Genomic DNA, 19,893 nt, shown 5'->3' with positions numbered 1-19,893 from the left:
AAGCCATAAGACTGTTGAACAGCTAATCAAATGGTTAACCGGACTATTTGCATTGACCCCCCCCCCCCCTCTTTTTTTACGCGCTGCTATTATTTTTTACTTTTGTTTATTTAGTAAATAACAGGGCTACCTGTTGTATTCGGAGCATGTGACAAATAACATTTGATTTGTTTTGAGTACCTTCCAGAAGGACAACCATCTCTGCAGCACTCAACCAATCAGGCCTTTATGGTAGTGGCCAGACAGAAGCCACTCATCAGTAAAAGGCACACGACAGCCCGCTTGGAGTTTACCAAAAGGCACCTAAAGGACTAGACCATAGGAAACAAGATTCTCTGGTCTGATGAAACCAAGAATGAACTCTTTGGCCTGAATGCCAAGCGTCGTGTATGGAGGAAACCAGGCACCATCCCTACGGTGAAGCATGGTGGTGGCAGCATCATGCTGTGGGTATGTTTTTCAGTGGACGGGACTGGGTGACTAGTCAGGATCGAGGGAAAGATGAAAGGAGGAAAGTACAGAGAGATCATTGATGAAAACCTGCTCCAGAGCGCTCAGGACCTCAGAATGGGGTGAAGGTTCACCTTCCAATAGGACAATGACGCTGAGCACACAGCCAAGACAACGCAGGAGTGGCTTTGGGATAAGTCTCAATGTCCTCGAACCCGATCAAACATCTCTGGAGAGACCTGAAAATAGCTGTGCGGTGACGCTCCCCGTCGAACCTGACAGTGCTTGAGAGTATCTGCAGAGAAGAATGGGAGAAACTCCCCAAATACAGGTGTGCCAAGCTTGTAGAGTCATACCCAAGAAGACTCAAGATTATAATCACTGCCAAAGGTGCTTCAACAATGTACTGGGTGAAGGGGTAACAATGTACTGAAGGGGTAACAATGTACAATGTACTGGGTCTGAATACTTATGTAAATGTGATGTTTCCGTTTTGAATTTTTTATGAATTTGCAAACATTTCTAAAAACCTGTTTTTGCTTTGTCATTATGGGGTATTGATGAGGGGAAAATAACTATTTGATACATTTTAGAATACGGCTGTAACAAAATGTGGAAAAAGTCAAAGGGTGTGAATACTTTCCGAATACACTGTATGTGCTGTGATTTGTTGATTGAAATGGACTGTGATTACCAAAATCGTATATTATTATTCCGTATTTAGTGTGCTACGTTTGACCAGGGCTCATAGGGCTCTTGTCCAAAATAGTGCCATTGAATGTGTTCAGAGACAAGTGGGTGTTTACTCTGTTTATGTTTTTTGTGTGTGTATTTTATGTCTGTCTGTGTGTTCCCCCAGGTGCGCGTGGAGCTGCAGGCGCTGCAGCAGGAGGCATCGCGCCAGAAGTCTGAGGGCGAGCGCCAGAGGAGGCTGGCAGAGCAGGACCGGACGGAGCTGAGAGAGGAGGCGCAGGGAGTCCGGGAGCAGGCGGAGGAGGCCGCCAGGGAGAGGAACAGGCTGGAGGAGCAATGCCGGAACCTGGAGGCCAGACGGACACACCGGTGCTTGGAGGCGGCGGAGGACAGAGAGCGGGGTGCTGAGTCTGAGCTGGACAGGCTGCATGCAGAGGTGGGCCAGCTGAGACAGGAGCAGAGACAGGCTCACACACACAGGTATGAAACACTCACAAACTGCACTTTTTATATTATTGTATTTATTGTCTTTAATTTTCTAGAAGATATGTCCTTTGTCTATGCTTGATGATATGTTTTAATGTATGCACACGAGCCGGAAGCAAAATCTCTCCACAGGGATAATAAAGTCATTATTTTATCTTTTCTCATCTTATCCTTCAGGCAGAAGATGGAAAGAGACACGGCAAGCACTCAGCAACAGTTATACCGGGAGTTTGAGAGCTTCAGTGGTCGGAAGGAGCAGGTGGAAGAGCAAAAACGGCAATTAGAGATGCTGGAGGAGGAGGTGCGAGTGTTGGTCATGGTCCGGGACAGTGTGGCGCGGGAGGAGCAGGAGGCGAGGAAGCAGCTGGAGGAGGATGAACGGAGAGCTGAGCAGCTGGAGTACAGGCTGATGGAGCTGCACACTGACCTTGCTGAGAGGCAGACTCAACTACAAGTAACATGACAGGGCAAGATTTAGACACCATACACTGTTGTCAATAAGTCATAGTCTGAAATAGCACCCTTTTCCTTGTATAGTGCATTACTTTGGTCAAAAACAGTGCACTTTTTTAGGGGCAGCCATAGTGAAATAGGCCTGTACAGTCGTGGCCAAACGTTTTGAGAATGACGCCAATATAATTTACACAAAGTCTGCTACCTCAGTTTGTATGATGGCAATTTGCATATACTCCAGAATGTTATGAAGAGTGATCAGATGAATTGCAATTAATTGCAAAGTCCCTCTTTGCCATGCAAATGAACTGAATCCCACAAAAATATTTCCACTGCATTTCAGCCCTGCCACAAAAGGACCAGCTAACATCATGTCAGTGATTCTCTCGTTAACACAGGTGTGAGTGTTGATGAGGACGAGGCTGGAGATCACTCTGTCATGCTGATTGAGTTTGAATGACAGACTGGAAGCTTCAAAAGGAGGGTGGTGCTTGGAATCATTGTTCTTCCTCTGTCAACCATGGCTACCTACAAGGAAACATGTGCCGTCATCATTGCTTTGCACAAAAAGGGCTTCACATGCAAGGATATTGCTGCCAGTAAGATTGCACCTAAATCAACCATTTATCGGATCATCAAGAACTTCAAGGAGAGTGGTTCAATTGTTGTGAAGAAGGCTTCAGGGCGCCCAAGAAAGTCCAGCAAGCGCCAGGACCGTCTCCTAAAGTTGATTCAGCTGCGGGATTGAGGCACCACCAGTACAGAGCTTGCTCAGGAATGGCAGCAGGCAGGTGTGAGTGCATCTGCATGCACAGTGAGGCAAAGACTTTTGGAGGATGGCCAGGTGTCAAGAAGGGCAGAAAAGAAGCCACTTCTCTCCAGGAAAAATATCAGGGACAGACATATTCTGCAAAAGGCACAGGGATTGGACTGCTGAGGACTGGGGTAAAGTCATTTTCTCTGATGAATCCCCTTTCCAATTGCTTGGGGCTTCCGGGAAAAAGCTTGTCCGGAGAAGACAAGGTGAGCGCTACAATCAGTCCTGTGTCATGCCAACAGTAAAGCATCCTGAGACCATTCATGTGTGGGGTTGCTTCTCAGCCAAGGGAGTGGGCTCACTAACAATTTCGCCTAAGAACACAGCCATGAATAAAGAATGGTACCAACACATCCTCCGAGAGCAACTTCTCCCAACCATCCAGGAACAGTTTGGTGACAAACAATGCCTTTTCCAGCATGATGGAGCACCTTGCCATAAGGCAAAAGTGATAACTAAGTGGCTCAGGGAACAAAACATCGATATTTTGGGTCCATGGCCAGGAAACTCCCCAGACTTTAATCCAATTGAGAACTTGTGGTCAATCCTCAAGAGGCGGGTGGACAAACAAAAACTCACAAATTCTGGCAAACACAAATTCTGACAAACTGTGGCCCAGAAGTTAATTGACAGCATGCCAGGGTGGATTGCAGAGGTCTTGAAAAAGAAGGGTCAACACTGCAACTATTGACTCTTTGCATCAACTTCATGTAATTGTCAATAAAAGCCTTTGACACTTGTGAAATGCTTGTAATTATACTTCAGTATTCCATCGTAACATCTGACAAAAATATTTAAAGACACTGAAGCAGCAAACTTTGTGGAAATTAATATTTGTGTCATTCTCAAAACTTTTTGCCACAACTGTATACTCAATGGCACCATAGCTGTATTGGTTCACAATGTTTCAAACCTAAAACGCTGCTTAAGTGCAATGGAGGAAGCAGTCATTGCTGTGTGTGTGTAGTGTGCGCGGGGGCTGCAATGTGAGTCCAAAGAGCGTGAGGAGAGGCAGCGGCAGAGGCTCCAGGAACTGCAGGCCCAGAGCCAGGTTGAGGAGAGCTCTCTGGCCCAGCACACACTCAGACTGGAGCAGGTCAATACTGCAGTGGCCGACAGGAGCCGGCGAGTAGTGACCAGGGACCACAGGCAGTGTGCCGTCCTGCAAGAGCACGTGGCTCTGCTTGGTAAGTGGAAAATAACTTATACTACTTACAGTTGAAGTCAGAAGTTTACATACACTTAGGTTCTAGTCATTAAAACTCGTTTTTCAACCACTCCACAAGTTTTTTGTTAACAAACTATAGTTTTGGAAAGTCGGTTAGGACATCTACTTTGTGCATGACACAAGTCATTTTTCCAACAATTGTTTACAGACAGATTATTTCACTTATAATTCACTGTATCACAATTCCAGTGGGTCAGAAGTTTACATACACTAAGTTGACTGTGCCTTTAAACAGCTTGGAAAATTCTAGAAAATGATGTCATGGCTTTAGAAGCTTCTGATAGGCTAATTGATATAATTTGAGTCAATTGGAGGTGTACCTGTGGATGTATTTCAAGGCCTACCTTCAAACTCAGTGCCTCTTTGCTTGACATCATGGGAAAATCAAAAGAATTCAGCCAAGCCCTCAGAAAAAAAATTGTAGACCTCCACAAGTCTGGTTCATCCTTGGGAGCAATTTCCAAATGCCTGAAGGTACCACGTTCATCTGTACAAACAATAGTACGCAAGTATAAACACCATGGGACCACGCAGCCGTCATACCGCTCAGGAAGGAGAAGCGCTCTGTCTCCTAGAGATTAACGTACTTTGTTTGCGAAAAGTGCAAATCAATCCCAGAACAACAGCAAAGGACCTTGTGAAGATGCTGGAGGAAACCGGTACAAAAGTATCTATAACCACAGTAAAACGAGTCCTGTATTGACATAACCTGAAAGGCCGCTCCGCAAGGAAGAAGCCACTGCTCCAAAATCGCCATAAAAAAGCCAGACTACGGTTTGCAACTGCACATGGGGACAAAGATCATATTTTTTGGAGAAATGTTCTCTGGTCTGATGAAACAAAAATATAACTGTTTGGCCATAATGACCATTGTTATGTTTGGAGGAAAAGGGGGAGGCTTGCAAGCCGAAGAACACCATCCCAACCGTGAAGCACGGGGGTGGCAACATCATGTTGTGGGGGGGGTGCTTTGCTGCAGGAGGGACTGGTGTACTTCACAAAATAGATGGCATCATGAGGAATGAAAAGGATGTGGACATATTGAAGCAACATCTCAAGACACCATTCAGGAAGTTAAAGCTTGGGTGCAATTGTGTCTTCCAAATGGACAATGACCCCAAGCATATTTCCAAAGTTGTGGCAAAATGGCTTAAGGACAACAAAGTCAAGGTATTGGGGTGGCCATCACAAAGCCCTGACCTCAACCCTATAGAAAATGTGTGGGCAGAACTTTAAAAGTGTGTGCGAGCAAGGAGGCCTACAAACCTGTCTCAGTTACACCAACTGAGTCAGGATGAATGGGCCAAAATTCACCCAACTTATTGTGGGAAGCTTGTGGAAGGCTACCCAAAACGTTTGACCCAAGTTAAACAATTTAAAGGCAATGCTACCAAATACTAATAGAGTGTATGTAAACTTCTGACCCACTGGGAATGTGATGAAAGAAATAAAAGCTGAAATAAATACTTCTCTCTACTATTATTCTGACATTTCACATTCTTAAAATAAAGTGGTGATCCTAACTGACCTAAGACAGGGCATTTTTACTTGGATCAAATGTCAGGAATTGTGAAAAACTGAGTTTAAATGTATTTGTCTGTGTATGTAAACTTCCGACTTCAACTGTATCTATTAGACTTAGCCTCCTTATTTGCTCGCTATCGCTGTACTCTCGCTCTCAACCAGGGTTAAAATAATATTTGTTTTCTTTCAAATACTTTAAATACGCTTGATTGAGCTTACCTGGCACCATGGAACCAATGGTATAGTCCCCAAAGTACAAAGCCTGCCCATCTGACGCTACACGCAGGCTCAATCAAATGCTCCAAAGTGTTTGAAAGACATACAGTACCAGTCAAAAGTTTCAGAACACCTACTCATTCCAGGGTTTTTCTTCATTTTTACTATTTTCTACATTGTAGAAAAATAGTGAAGACATCAAAAGTATTAAATAACACATATGGAATCATGTAGTAACCAAAAAAGTGTTAAACAAATCAAAATATATATATTTTTTAGATTCTTTAAAGTAGCTACCCTTTGCCTTGATGACAGCTTTGCACGCTCTTGGCATTCTCTCAACCAGGCATTTAAATTAACAGGTGTGCCTTGTTAAAAGTTAATTTGTGGAATTTATTTTCTTCTTAATGCGTTTGAGCCAATCAGTTGTGTTGTGACAAGGTAGGGGTGGTATACAGAAGATAGCCCTATTTGGTAAAAGTCCATATTATGGCAAAAACAGCTCAAATAAGCAAAGAGAAACGACAGTCCATCATTACTTTAAGACATGAAGGTCAGTCAATGAGTAAAAGTGCAGTCGCAAAAACCATCAAGGGCTATGATGAAACTGGCTCTACTGAGGACCGGCACAGGAAAGGAAGACCCAGAATTACCTCTGCTGCAGAGGATAAGTTCATTAGAGTTAACTGCACCTCAGATTGCAGCCCAAATAAATGCTTCCCAGAGTTCAAGTAACAGGCACATCTCACCATCAACTGTTCAGAGGAGACTGTGTGAATCAGGCCTTCATGGTCGAATTGCTGCAAAGAACCCACTACTATAGGACACCAATGTACAGATCACTGCACCTGTACATAGCCCATCTGTAAACAGCCCATCTATCTACCTACCTCATCCCCATACTGTATTTATTTATTTATCTTGCTCCTTTGCACCCCAGTATCTCTACTTGCACATTCAACTTCTGCACATCTTCCATTCCAGTGTTTAATTGCTATATTGTAATTACTTCGCCACCATGGCCTATTTATTGCCTTAACTTACCTCATTTGCACTCATTGTATATAGACTTTTTGTTTTCTTTTGTTCTACTGTATTATTGACTGTATGTTTTGTTTATTCCATGTGTAACTCTGTGTTGTTGTATGTGTCGAATTGCTATGCTTTATCCTGGCCAGGTCGCAGTTGCAAATGAGAACTTGTTCTCAACTAGCCTACCTGGTTAAATAAAGGTGAAATAGAAATAAACCACAAAAAAAATAATAAGAAGAGACTTGCTTGGGCCAAGAAATACGAGCAATGGACATTAGACCAGTGGAAATCTGTCCTTTGGTCTGATGAGTCCAAATTTGAGATTTTTGGTTGCAACTGCCGTGTCTTTGTGAGACGCAGAGCAGGTGAATGGATGACCTCCGCATGTGTGGTTCCCACCGTGAAGCATGGAGGAGGAGGTGTGATGGTCTGGGGGTGCTTTGTGGGCGACTGTCAGTGATTTATTTAGAATTCATGGCACACTTAACCAGCATGGCTACCACCGCATTCTGCAGCGATACGCCATCCTATCTGGTTTGCGCTTAGTGGGACTATCATTTATTTTTCAACAGGACAATGACCCAAACACACCTCCAGGCTGTGTAATGGCTATTTGATCAAGGAGAGTGATGGCGTGCTGCATCAGATGATCTGGCTTCAACAATTACCCAACCTCAACCCAATTGAGATGGTTTGGGATAAGTTGGAGTGAAGGAAAAGCAGCCAAAAAGTGCTCAGCATATGTTGGATCTCTTTCAAGACTGTTGGAAAAGCATTCCTCATGAAGCTGGTTAAGAGAATGCCAAGAGTGTGCAAAGCTGTCAAGGCAAAGGGTGGCTACTTTGAAGAATTTGTTTAACACTTTTTTTTATTTAATACATGATTCCATATGTGTTATTTCATAGTTTGGATGTCTTCACTATTATTTTACAATGTAGAAAATAGTAAAAATACAGAAAAATCCTTGAATGAGTAGGTGCGTCCAAACTTTTGACTGGTACTGTATTTGAAAGAAAGCAAATACTATTTGAATTCAGGTCTGATCTCAATACACTTTATCTTTCATCATTCGCTCCTATCATATCACCAATCTTCACCGCAGTGTTTGCTGGTTGTTGCCTGCCTGGTTTATCCATCCACACCTGAAGCAGGTTTGTTACCTGACTGTGTGTGGGTGTGAATGTGATCCCAGGGCAGGAGCGGGCTGAGGAGCTGCTTACGCTGCAGGAGGAGCTGGGGGCGTGTCAGGCGGAGGTACAGTGTATGCAGGAGGAGAGGAGGAGTGCCGAGAGCAGGCTGCAGGCCCAGAAGAGCTGCGAGCACGCCCACCAAGAGAAACTAAAGGAGACAGAGCAGGTGGGTCATAGGAATGGATGGATAGATGGTAGGAAGGGATATCTATGGATGGCTACTGGCTTTTCACCTAAACTTAGTGGATATCTACGTATTTTTCATTGCTGTACCATTTTAACAGGATGGTATCGTAGCGTATGTCATCAGACTGTGGGTTGCGACGACTAAGGAGGAACTCATTTGGAACTCTGTTCCGGTGCACATTTTTTCATCAATGATCATTTGGAAAAATAACAATTTCGCAGGTGTTCGCATCTTTCTAATTTTCGGAAGGGGAGGGACAGTTGGCCCATGCGTTGGCTGTGAGTTTCCGTTCAGGGGGTTAGAGACTTCGCTAGTCTCGTTAGTATCTTTTCTCCTACATCTTCCCCCAGAATCTAATCGAGCATCTGAAGCAATTTCATTTCTTCGTTTCCGAGATTAAGAAGAATGAAATGTGTCGCCCATAGTCTTTGTTGACATATTTAGGCAATCTGAGTGGCAAATTTGCAGGGATTAGGAGAAAGTGACTGGTAACAGGATAAATAATAATAATATTAAACAATATAGCAGCAGCATAAGTGGTGTGTGTGTGTGGGTGGGTGGGTGGGTGGGTGGGTGGGTGGGTGGGGGGGGGGTAGAGACCTAGGTGGGGGTGGGCAGCTATTATCTAGCTGTTTAAAAGTCTCATTGCTTGAGGGTAGAAACTGTCTCGGTGCCTGTTGGTTCGAGACTTGATACTCTGGTACCGCCTGCCGGAAGAAAGCAGAGAGAACGGTCTATAGAAGGGGTGGCTGGAGTTTTGGGAAATTCTTCGGGCCTTCCTCAGACACCGCTTGATATGCATGTCCTGAATGGCTGGGAGCTGGCCATAGTAGAGCAGGCTGCACAGGACAACCACCAGAAGGCCAGAGGCCTGCAGAAGGAGCTCAACACGGTGTCCAAGGAGATGATGGGCCTCAGAGACAAGGTTCTGTACTGTCCATCTCCACTACAGAGTTGGAGTTAGTTACAGAGTTAGACCTTCAAATATAGACTGAGTGTACAAAACATTAGGAACACTTTCCTAATATTGATTTGCACCACCTTTTGCCCTCAGAACAACCTCAATTCGTTGGGGCATGGACTACAGGTGGTGTAGAAAGCGTTCCACAGGGCTGCTGGTCCATGTTGACTCCAATGCGTCCCAAAGTTGTCAAGTTGGCTGGATATCCTTTGACTGGTGGACAATTCTTGATACACACTGGAAACTGTTGAGCGTGAAAACCCAGAAACATTGCAGTTCTTGACACACTCAAACCGATGCACCTGTTACCATACCCCATTCAAAGACACTTAAATATTTTGTCTTACCCATGCACCCTCTGAAAGACACACATACACAATCCATGTCTCAATTGTCTCAAGGCTTAAAAATCCTTCTTAAACTTGTCTTCGCCCCTTCATCTACACTGATTGAAGTGGATTTAACAGGTGACATCAATAAGAGATCATCGCTTTCACATGGATTTCACCTAGATTCACCTGGTATTCACACCCCTTGACTTTTTCCACATTTTATTGTCTTACAAGGTGGGATTAAAATGGATTCAATTGTCATTTTTTGTCAACGATCTACACAAAATACTCTAATGCCAAAGTGGAAGAAAAATGCTGACATTTGTAAAACATTTATGAAAAATAACAGTAATATACAGTACAAAGTATTCAACCCCCTGAGTCATGTCAGAATCACCTTTGGCAGCGATTACAGCTGTGAGTCTTTCTGGGTAACTCTAAGAGCTTTGCACACCTGGATTGTACAACTCTGTCAAGTTTGTTGTTGATCATTGCCAGACAGCCATTTTCAAGTCTTGCCATGGAATTTCAAGCCTATTTAAGTCAAAAATGTAACTCGAACACTCAAAAACATTCAGTGTCGTCTTGGTAAGCAACTCCAGTATACTATAAATTTGGCCTTGTGTTTTAGGTTATTGTCCTGCTGAAAGGTGAATTTGTCTCCAAGTGTCTGTTGGAAAGCAGACTGAACCAGGTTTTCCTCTAGGTTTTTGCCTGTGCACAGCTCTTTGCCATATTACGCTTTTTTGCCATATTTTTTGCAGTTTTACTTTAGTTCCTTATTGCAAACAGGATGCGTGTTTTGGAATATTTGTATCCTGTACATGCTTCCTTCTTTTCACTCTTTCATTTAGTTAATATTGTGGAGTAACTACAATGTTGTTAATCCATCCTCAGTTTTCTCCTATCACAGCCATTAAAGTAAGAAACTGTTTTAAAGTCACCATTGGCTTCATGGTGAAATCCCTGAGTGGTTTCCTTCCTCTCCGGCAACTGAGTTAAGAAGGACACCTGTATCTTTGTAGTGTGAGGGTTTATTGATACACCGTCCAAAGTGTAATTAACTTCACCATGCTCAAAGGGATATTCCTTTATCCTTTTTTGCGAGGCATTGGAAAACCTCCCTGGTCTTTGGTTGAATCTGCTTTTGAAATACACTGCTCGGCTGAGGGACCTTACAGAGAATTGTATGTGTGGGGTACAGAGATGTGAGGTAGTCATTCAAAAATCATGTTAAACTATTATTGCACACAGAGTGAGTCAATGCAACTTATTATATGACTTGTTAAACTCATTTTAGGATTACCATAACAAACTTTAATCCGTTTTAAATTCAGACTAACACAAGAAAATGTGGAAAAAGTCAATGGGTGTGAATACTTTCTGAAGGCAATGTTATGGAAAGAGTAGATGTACGTAATGTTTTGTATACTCAGTGTATATCTCCCAACCTGTCTGAGGGGTCACGTCATGGAGAAAATTAAGGAACTGGAGTGTTTTTTTGTTTGTTTTTAAAATGCAGTATTCAAAAGATTGGCCAGCTGGCTCTATGACTGGTTCTGGAGCTGGATTTGTCATAAGCATTGATTTAGGGAAAACTTAATCAGAGATAGAAACCACTGGCATATCTTTGACCATCTATTGGTCAAAAGCATCTTCCATAAATTGCGGCCGCAAATCCTCCATTAAAATAGTTAGAAAGAATAACAGTGCAACCTTTGGTAGGTGGGCTGCTGGCAGACTTCGGCTTCGGCTGTGGCAAAGCGAAGTCAGCCCATGCTCTTGGTTTCTCACAGGGGAAGTGAAATGATAGGCTACAATGACTTTGTTCATGATCATGCATGCTGCAAATGGCATGTAACTATAATTTTCTTATTTTCTTTCATGGGTGCCTTTTCATTATCTGGGTAGACACTGGTGGTTTCCAGCTAACGTTCCACCAAACAAAGCAGTGGAGATTTGCACGAAGTGGGCAGTTCAGATTTGTCACTTCAAACCCAAATATATCATACTTTTACTAAAACGATGACTTATTGACTTAAATTGTTGCACAACATCATAGGTAAGCTATAGCCATTGTCTTTGAGCTCGAAAAAGTAGATTTCTACTGGTTTGGGCATTTAAACTATACTCAAAAGCTATCTTTTTAATATTTTGTTCATTAGTCCACTGTTAATACAATAAAGAAAATCATGCATATCAGCAGTCAAGTTTTCAAGATGGAGCACTTTCAGTACAGAGTATGAAGTTGCATTCTGTTATGTAATCTGTTGTGTCCCTCAGCTGCGCAGTCAAGAGGAGGGGGGCGAGAGCCGCCTGAGGGAGATCAAGAAAGCCATGCGTTGGCTGAAGACTGACGTCAAGGCAGAGCTGAACAGTGGGATGGTAGAGCTGCCCCTCGCCCCTGACCAAGACCCCTCCTCCTCAGACACTGACAACCACAAAGAGAACTACCCCCTCTACTCAACCCCAGCCGTGCCTAGGCCAGCCTGCAATCCTACTGTAATGCCTCAGCTTTGCTACCTTACATCTCTCCCTGTCATATCTAGTTTGTGCTGCACACATAGGTCTGTTAGCCTGGGTGCCACTCTATTTCTGTTCTCTTGCCAACACCTTATGGAATTGTTTAGCTTGACAATGACAAAGGCAAGAGCACAAACAGATCTGAGACCAGGCTTCAACTCTGTGTGTACAAAGCTTTTTTTTACCAATGCCCAAGATTTGTGTCTGTGGTTAAGTTTTGGTATTTGAGTTTAACATACTTACATTTTCATCATACCTCATGCGAAATACTTTGTAACAAAGATTACTGCAGAAACGCTGTTCTACCATCACTAGCAGGCAGAGGTCTTGCCCTGTGTTCCTTAGATTGATGGGGTATACAGTACAGTGTAGGAATTCCTCTGAAGCGATGACAGGTCTGTGTTTCTCTGCATGTCTGTCTTCAGGATGAGCAGTGGAGGGGAGAGGTGCTAAGAGAGAGACTTCGACAGCAGGAGGACCTCCTGAAGGTACTACTACCCCAACTTGTACTGGTACAACTTGTACTGGTACCCCAACTTGTCTTTACATTCCAGTATGCTTCATCTCATGTCGGCCCAAAGTTCAATCAGGGCCATATCAAACATCTCAAGAGTAGCCATGCTGATTTAGGATTAGTTCAACCTTTTAGATCACAATGAACAAGTTGACATACTGTACAAGGGGTAGGGGAGCTTATCCTAGATCAGTACTCCTACTCTGAGATGCTTGATAGCTACATACACCCCCATATGCATTTCTATAGACGTTATATCGAGACAAATGGGTAGTGAAGTCCTATCCTATGTCATTCTTCATTCGTTTGACAGTTCTTAGAAAAAATCTAATAAATGTTAATTGGATAGAGACAGAGAGGAAAGATGGAGAGTGTGCTGAAAAGCGGTGAGCCAGATTCAAACCCATGTTGCATCAGTATATGTGATCCGGTGGCAGTGGCTTAGACCGCTAGACAACCCAGATGTATTTCTGTAGACATTATGTGAATGGAGGCGGACACGCCTCCATTCACATCGACAGGTCTGTAGTGGAGCGGTCGAGAGTTCCAAGTTCCTTGGTGTCCACATCACCAACAAACTATCATGGTCCAAACACACCAAGAAAGTCGTGAATTTATTTAACTAGGCAAGTCAGTTAAGAACAAATTCTTATTTACAATGACGGCCTACCCCGGCCAAACCCGGATGACACTGGGCCAATTGTGCGCCGCCCTATAGGACTCCCAATCACGGCCGGATGTGATACAGCCTGGATTCAAACCAAGGACTGTAGTGATGCCTCTTGCTCTGAGATGCAGTGCCTAAGACTGCTGCGCCACTCGGGACCCACCACTTTAATTTGGTCCTATGTAGCAAAATTTGAAGTGGTGTTTTTTTTACATTGGATTAAAGTAGAGACTGAGCTAGAAAATGGTATATCATACACTGCAGTTGAGCAACAATTGGAAAGTAATTATGCTTTGAAAGTTGATAAACTTGTAACCCCACTTTTGATAAAATGTCCCGTCCCCCATTCAGCATCGTTCACACCCTCCTCTTAAGCCATAGCCTCACCCATCTCTTTAAGAATTTACGTATGAGGCCATGTGCTAAATAGAGTGATTAAGGTATTGTAGTAAACAACCAACGATTTACACTAAAAGTGGGGAAAGTAGTAGTAAAAATACACTTTCTCTAGTCCTTGGCCTACATCCTAATCTGACTTTGGTGCAGGTCATGTTGTTTTTCACATTACCGTCTCTGGTAAACACACAGTACATCAAATAAAATAAAATGTATTTTGTCACATGCACAGGATACAGAAGGTGTAAACCCTACAGTGAAATGGTTACTTGCATAGTGGAGTATTTTGTTTAGACCCATAATCCCAGCCCATACTACCATGCACCATGCATGAATCTAAAGCTAACCAACTTGGTTCAATGTTAGCTAGCTAGCTAACATTAGGCTATAATTAGCAATGCAAATAGATTTCTGAGATGCGATTAATATTAATACACAGCTCATACATGTAACGTTAGCTAGCGAGCCAGCCAGCTATTGTTGCCTGCTAGCTAACAGTACGCTTTAACTTGCAACGAAAACGACTTTCTGACTAAATTTGAAATGTATAATATCTGAAAATGTAGCTAGAGTCTTACCCGTATACATGGATGAACGCTTCTCCCTCTCTGTCATGGATGCCATGGTTGCCCTTAGTTTGAAGATGTAATCCGGATACAGGTGTTTTATACAACAGCCTTCTGTGTTCTCTTTTCGACTCCCATCGCATTTGCAATCATACTCTGCTTCCACTGGGCATTTTCACGGATTTCAAAACTCGGTCAACTTCTTCCGCGACAACAATACTATTGATCTCCTTTTCTTCCCCATCACTGTCATCAGAAGACTCTACAATGTCTCGTTCAATATAAAAAAAAAATCTAAATCAGGGATTTCCTCATCGTCTGATTCATTTTCAGAGTCAGAGCGAGTCAGCGTGGTGCACGATCCCTTTCCAGAAAGTAGTCCATCACAACTTTTTCCCACTGATCTTTGTCAATAGCACCTGTTAAATTCAGGGCAGCATTGTTGAGAGCAGTAGCCACACTTTTGCAGTTATTCATGATATCTTTAAAAAAATCCACAGTAGAAAGGATTATCTACACATACTGAGCAGCTCATGTTATAGAGAGAAGCAGCAGAGGGAGCAGCCCCCTATCCATCGACGGGACAGTAGTGGAGAAGATGGAAAGTTTTAAGTTCCTCGGCGTACACATCACGGACAAACTGAATTGGTTCACCCACACAGACAGCGTGGTGAAGAAGGCGCAGCAGCGCCTCTTCAACCTCAGGAGGCTGAAGAAATTTGGCTTGTCACCAAAAACACTCACAAACCTTCACAGATGCATAATCGAGAGCATCCTGTCGGGCTGTATCACCGCCCACAACCGTAAGGCTCTCCAGAGGGTAGTGAGGTCTGCACAACGCATCACCGGGGGCAAACTTCCTGCCCTTCAGGACACCTACACCACCCGATGTCACAGGAAGGCCAAAAAGATCATCAAGGACAACAACCACCCGAGCCACTGCCTGTTCAGCCCGCTATCATCCAGAAGGCGAGGTCAGTACAGATGCATCAAAGCGGGGACCGAGAGACTGAAAAACAGCTTCTATCTCAAGGTCATCAGACTGTTAAACAGCCATCACTAACATTGAGTGGCTGCTGCCAACATACTGACTCATCTCTAGCCACTTTAATAATGAAAGATTGATGTAATAAATGTTATCACTAGCCACTTTAAACAATGCCACTTTATATAATGTTTACATACCCTACATTACTCATCTCATATGTATATACTGTACTCTATACTATCTACTGCATCTTGCCTATGCCGTTCGGCCATCGCTCATTGAAATATTTTTATTTCTATGTACATATTCTCATTCATTCCTTTACACTTGTGTGTATAAGGTAGTTGTTGTGAAATTGTTAGGTTAGATTTCTTGTTAGATATTGCTGCATGGTCGGAACTAGAAGCACAAGCATTTCACTACACTCGCATTAACATCTGCTAACCATGTGTATGTGACAAATAAAATTTGATTTGATTTGAGCATGCTACATGGCAGACCAATCCGAACTCATCTCTCGCCATGTCCAGCCCATCCATTATCTAGGGTTAGGCCAATCATGGCTAGCGGGAAGGTTCCTGTTTTTTTTCCATGGCTAAACCAAGAAGGCTCATCATTTAAAAAAGTATTATTATTATTTTTTTTTTACAGATGTCATACAAGTCTGTTATTAAGGCACATGAAAGTTCACGTTCCAGATGGCATTTCAGCCCAAAAACGCATTTTGATAAAAAATTAAAATGTCTTTGTGCAAATGCCTCTCCTGTGATGTAGTGACGTGTGACATACGCCTAGGTTCCTGGGTCACAGATGGGCAGGGAAGGCCTGTCTATGCCATTCTTCATTTGTTTCTGACTGTTCTGTTGTTCTCGCCAGGCTCAGCTGGGCAGACGCATGTGGTCTCAGGAAGAGTTTCTGAGCCAGCGCAGGCAGCAGACCGAGGGGAGTCTACTGGGGCTGAGCAGACGAGTGGACAAGCTGGGCCAACTGCTCGGCAACTGCACCTCGGACTCCCTCTCTCTGAGCTCCTCTGAGCCCCCACTTAAACAAGGCTATGTAAGTGTGAGCAAAAAGGGAAGGAACCCTTGTCTAATAGCACTTATAGCAGCTACATTCATCCATCAGTAAAAGGAATTTATGTGATTTGCCATGGTACTGTTTACTGTATTGTATACATTTATTTTAGAACCACCCTAATAGTTAATGTAGATTCATTGTATCCATAAGCTACAAGTGGAAATCAGTTCTTAACAAAAGTCTTGATCTGTTTAGCCAGATGCTCCAGAGAAATGGCGTCTCCAGGAGAGTGCGCAGGCGGAGGTGTCCCACAAACCTGTGAGACTGGATCCTACACTACTTGAGAAGTAGCCAGGCCCCAGGCTGAGTCCAGGCCTCTGACAGCCTCCCAGCCTCGGTGTAGGGTGAAGTTGCCCCTAGATGCTGATCTTGGGTCATCGTTGCATTTCCCCCACTAATGGTTAAGGTTAGGATTGGGGGAGGGAGGGAAGCTGATACTAGATCACTACCTAGGGGAAACTTCACCTTAGAGCGTGAACAGTCATCATGTCTGTTTGGTGTGGCATGCCTAAACATGACCCACCATCACAGCAATATTTACCCAGGGTGAAGAGGAACAGTCTCTCATCCATCCAAAGTGCACTTGGCCTGTCAGCAGGATCATTAAGCAAGATTAAAAAAAATATATATAATATATTCATAACTATACAAGTATATATATGTGTGTGGCTTGTTGGGGCTACAGGTTAGCAATGAACCCCGAGTCGGGATTGCTAACAAGGCTGGAAATTCAAAACATCAAAAATCTAATAATTTCAATTTCTCAAACAATCAACTATTTTACACAATTTAAAAGATAAACATCTCCTTAATCTAACCACATTGTTCGATTTTCAAAGAGGCTTTACGGCAAAAGCATAAAGTTAGATTATGTTAGGACAGTACATAGCCACAAAAGTACAAACATCCATTTTCAATTCAAGGTCAGGCGTCACCAAAAGCAGAAACCAGCTAGAATTATGCACTAACCTTTGTCAATCTCCATCAGATGACACTCCTAGGACATTATGTTATACAATACATGCATTTTTTGTTCCATCAAGTTCATATTTATATCCAAAAACAGCATTTTACAGTAGCGTGAAATTCAGATTTTTTTCTTCTCTGAAATGCTTCCGGTGAACATAACAAAATTACTATTCGAAAACATTGGTAAATTATAATATTGTCATTCAAAGAATAATATATTATCATCTCGTAATTGCTACCGAATGGCCAGATCTCAAAATAACTTTACTGGGAAATCACATTTTGCAATAAACGGGGTGCTATGCTAAGAACAATAAGCTATGCTATACAGTTAGCATCATCTAATATCGATAATAACATTGTAAATATCCCCTTACCTTTGATTATCTCCATCAGAAGGCACTGCCAGGAATCGCAGGTCCAGAACAAATGTGGTTTCTTTTGACAAAGTTCATAATTTATGTCCAAATAACACCAAGTAGTTAGCGTTCACTATGCTCCCACAAAACGTGGTGGGGGGGTGTAAAATCACGCCGAAAACCTAAAAAAAAACTAGTAAATAATCTATTTACGTTCGTTCAAACATGTCAAACGTTGTTTAGCATTAATCTTTTGGTCCATTTTTAACGTTAAACATCAGTAATATTTTCACACAACCTATCCTATGTCTAGATAAACAATTATGACAAACTCACGCTTCTCAGATTTATGCGCAGGCGCAAAAAAATGAAGTGACGACATGTCAACTTCCTTGCATTCTAATTTGCTCTCTGTTTATCATAGACGCTTCAAACAACTTTATAAAGATCGTTGACATCTAGTGGAAGCCGTAGGAGTTGCGAAATGAATCCTTTCTCACTATGGTATCTATAAAACAATGACACTAAATAGTACAGTCACAAAATTCACTTTCTTTTTTATCTATTTTTCACAGGTTTGCAATATGAGTTTTGTTATACTTACAGACACCATTCAAACTGTTTTAGAAAATTCAGAGTGTTTTCTATCCGAATGTGTTAATAATATGCATATCCTAGCTTTTGAGTTGGTGTAGGAGGCAGTTAAAAATGGGCACATATTTTTTTCAAAATTTCTCAATACTGCCCCCGAGCCCCAACAGGTTAAGAAGTACTGTATCCTTAACATAGTTTCCACTACCTCAACTAGTTTGAGAAGTTTTGGGGCAAATTCAATTACATTTTTGCCTATGAATATGGTTGTTTTTTGTATGACATATATTGGTATATGTTTTTACTTTTTAATATCAATGTCTCATATTTATTTACAAGCTTTCCAGTCACGATAACATTTAATTCCTAACATCCGGCTAAAGCATGAAAATAATGTCACAGGATCCAACGAAAGTGGCGCCCCTCCTCGGTCGGGCGGCGCTCGGCGGTCGTCGTCGCCGGCCTATTAGCTGCCACCGATCGTTGTTTCTGTGTCTTTTAGTTTTGTCTATCTGTTCCGCACCTGTTTTGTGTATGTCATTAGTGGGGGCTTATTTAATGTGTGTTTTCAGTTGGGATTTTGTGCGGGATTGTTTATTGTCCACGTTGTGTGACCAACAGTTTTTGTCGAAGGATTTACCGGGCTGCGCTCCTTGCCTTTTTGTGCCTTGGAATATATATTTTGTGTTTTATGGGAAAGTGTTTCTCCCAGGCAAACTTTGTACAGCGCCCTGTGCTTTTCGGCGTTTGTGTATGTCAGTTTTATTGAAAGACACTCACCTCCAGCACCTTTATCTCCTGCATTTGATTCCGCCTATACGCCAGTCCAAATCAGACGTGACAAATAAACTCTCTTTCAGTTTACAGTCTCTTAATTTTTTGCAATGTCTATCTAATATACCTTTCATACCAATGTAGGAACTTGAGTGGACTAATTGGTGACTTAATTAATCTGCCTACTATAAAAATTAATAACGTTGGCTGTGATAGGATAACTGAGGATGAGTCAACAACTTTGTAGTTACTCCACAATACTACCCTAATTGGAAGAATAAAAATATTCCTAAACATGCATCCTATTTGCAATAAGGCACTAAAGTAAAACTGCAAAGAATGTGGATACGTAATGAACTTTATGTCCTAAATGCAAAGTGTTATGTTTGGGGCAAATCCAACACTACACATCACTGAGTACCACTCTTCATACTTTCAAGCATGGTGGTGGCTGCATCATGTTATTGATATGCTCGTCATTGGCAAGGACTAAGGAGTTTTTCAGGATAAAAAGAAACTGAATAAATTACTGTAAATATGTATTTAGTTCTGCCTAATTTGCATATTAAGTGCTTAATTTGCAAAATGTAGCATTTTAATTTAGTACTTCTTAATTTTATTTGAATCGTGTGTTTTACATCAGCCCTGAAAATGTCATAACAGTATGACCACCCTATCTTGAGATATTGGACAAAACGTGTTGAATTTTGTAATCCAGACAAGTGATTTGGTACCATTATTGACTAGGGATTAACCTCTCCGTGAACTTTTTTTACCTTTTCCGCTAATTTGAAATTAAGATATCTCAACAATGGTAAATCATATCCTCGTGAAATAAAGTGTTTTGTGTTCCTGAGAAGCTATAACTGGGAATACAAATTATAACACCAGAACCAAAGT

General features: G+C 42.2%; 1 protein-coding gene across 5 annotated transcripts in view; it reads left to right on the top strand.

Moving 5' to 3' along the window:
• Positions 1–19,083, top strand: part of cntrl (centriolin) — a 116,646-nt gene extending 97,563 nt beyond the window's left edge. For 4 of the 5 annotated variants that reach the window (XM_014174804.3, XM_014174803.3, XM_014174808.3 and 1 more), the window contains 8 exons: positions 1,310–1,623; positions 1,807–2,083; positions 3,867–4,086; positions 8,092–8,255; positions 11,853–12,071; positions 12,518–12,580; positions 16,100–16,279; positions 16,496–19,083. In XM_014174804.3, the coding sequence (XP_014030279.2) occupies positions 1,310–1,623; positions 1,807–2,083; positions 3,867–4,086; positions 8,092–8,255; positions 11,853–12,071; positions 12,518–12,580; positions 16,100–16,279; positions 16,496–16,591 (1,533 nt within the window). In that variant the 3' untranslated portion in view covers positions 16,592–19,083. The remainder of the gene's footprint in view (positions 1–1,309; positions 1,624–1,806; positions 2,084–3,866; positions 4,087–8,091; positions 8,256–11,852; positions 12,072–12,517; positions 12,581–16,099; positions 16,280–16,495) is intronic. The other variant, XM_014174805.3, reaches the window with a different exon arrangement.
• The last annotated feature ends 810 nt before the right edge of the window (positions 19,084–19,893 follow it).

This window comes from Salmo salar, chromosome 26, assembly GCF_965601325.2.
Source record: "Salmo salar chromosome 26, fSalSal1, whole genome shotgun sequence".
Classification (NCBI taxonomy): domain Eukaryota; kingdom Metazoa; phylum Chordata; class Actinopteri; order Salmoniformes; family Salmonidae; genus Salmo; species Salmo salar.
Note: the sequence above shows the minus strand (reverse complement) of the source record. Positions and strands in the feature narration are given on the sequence as shown.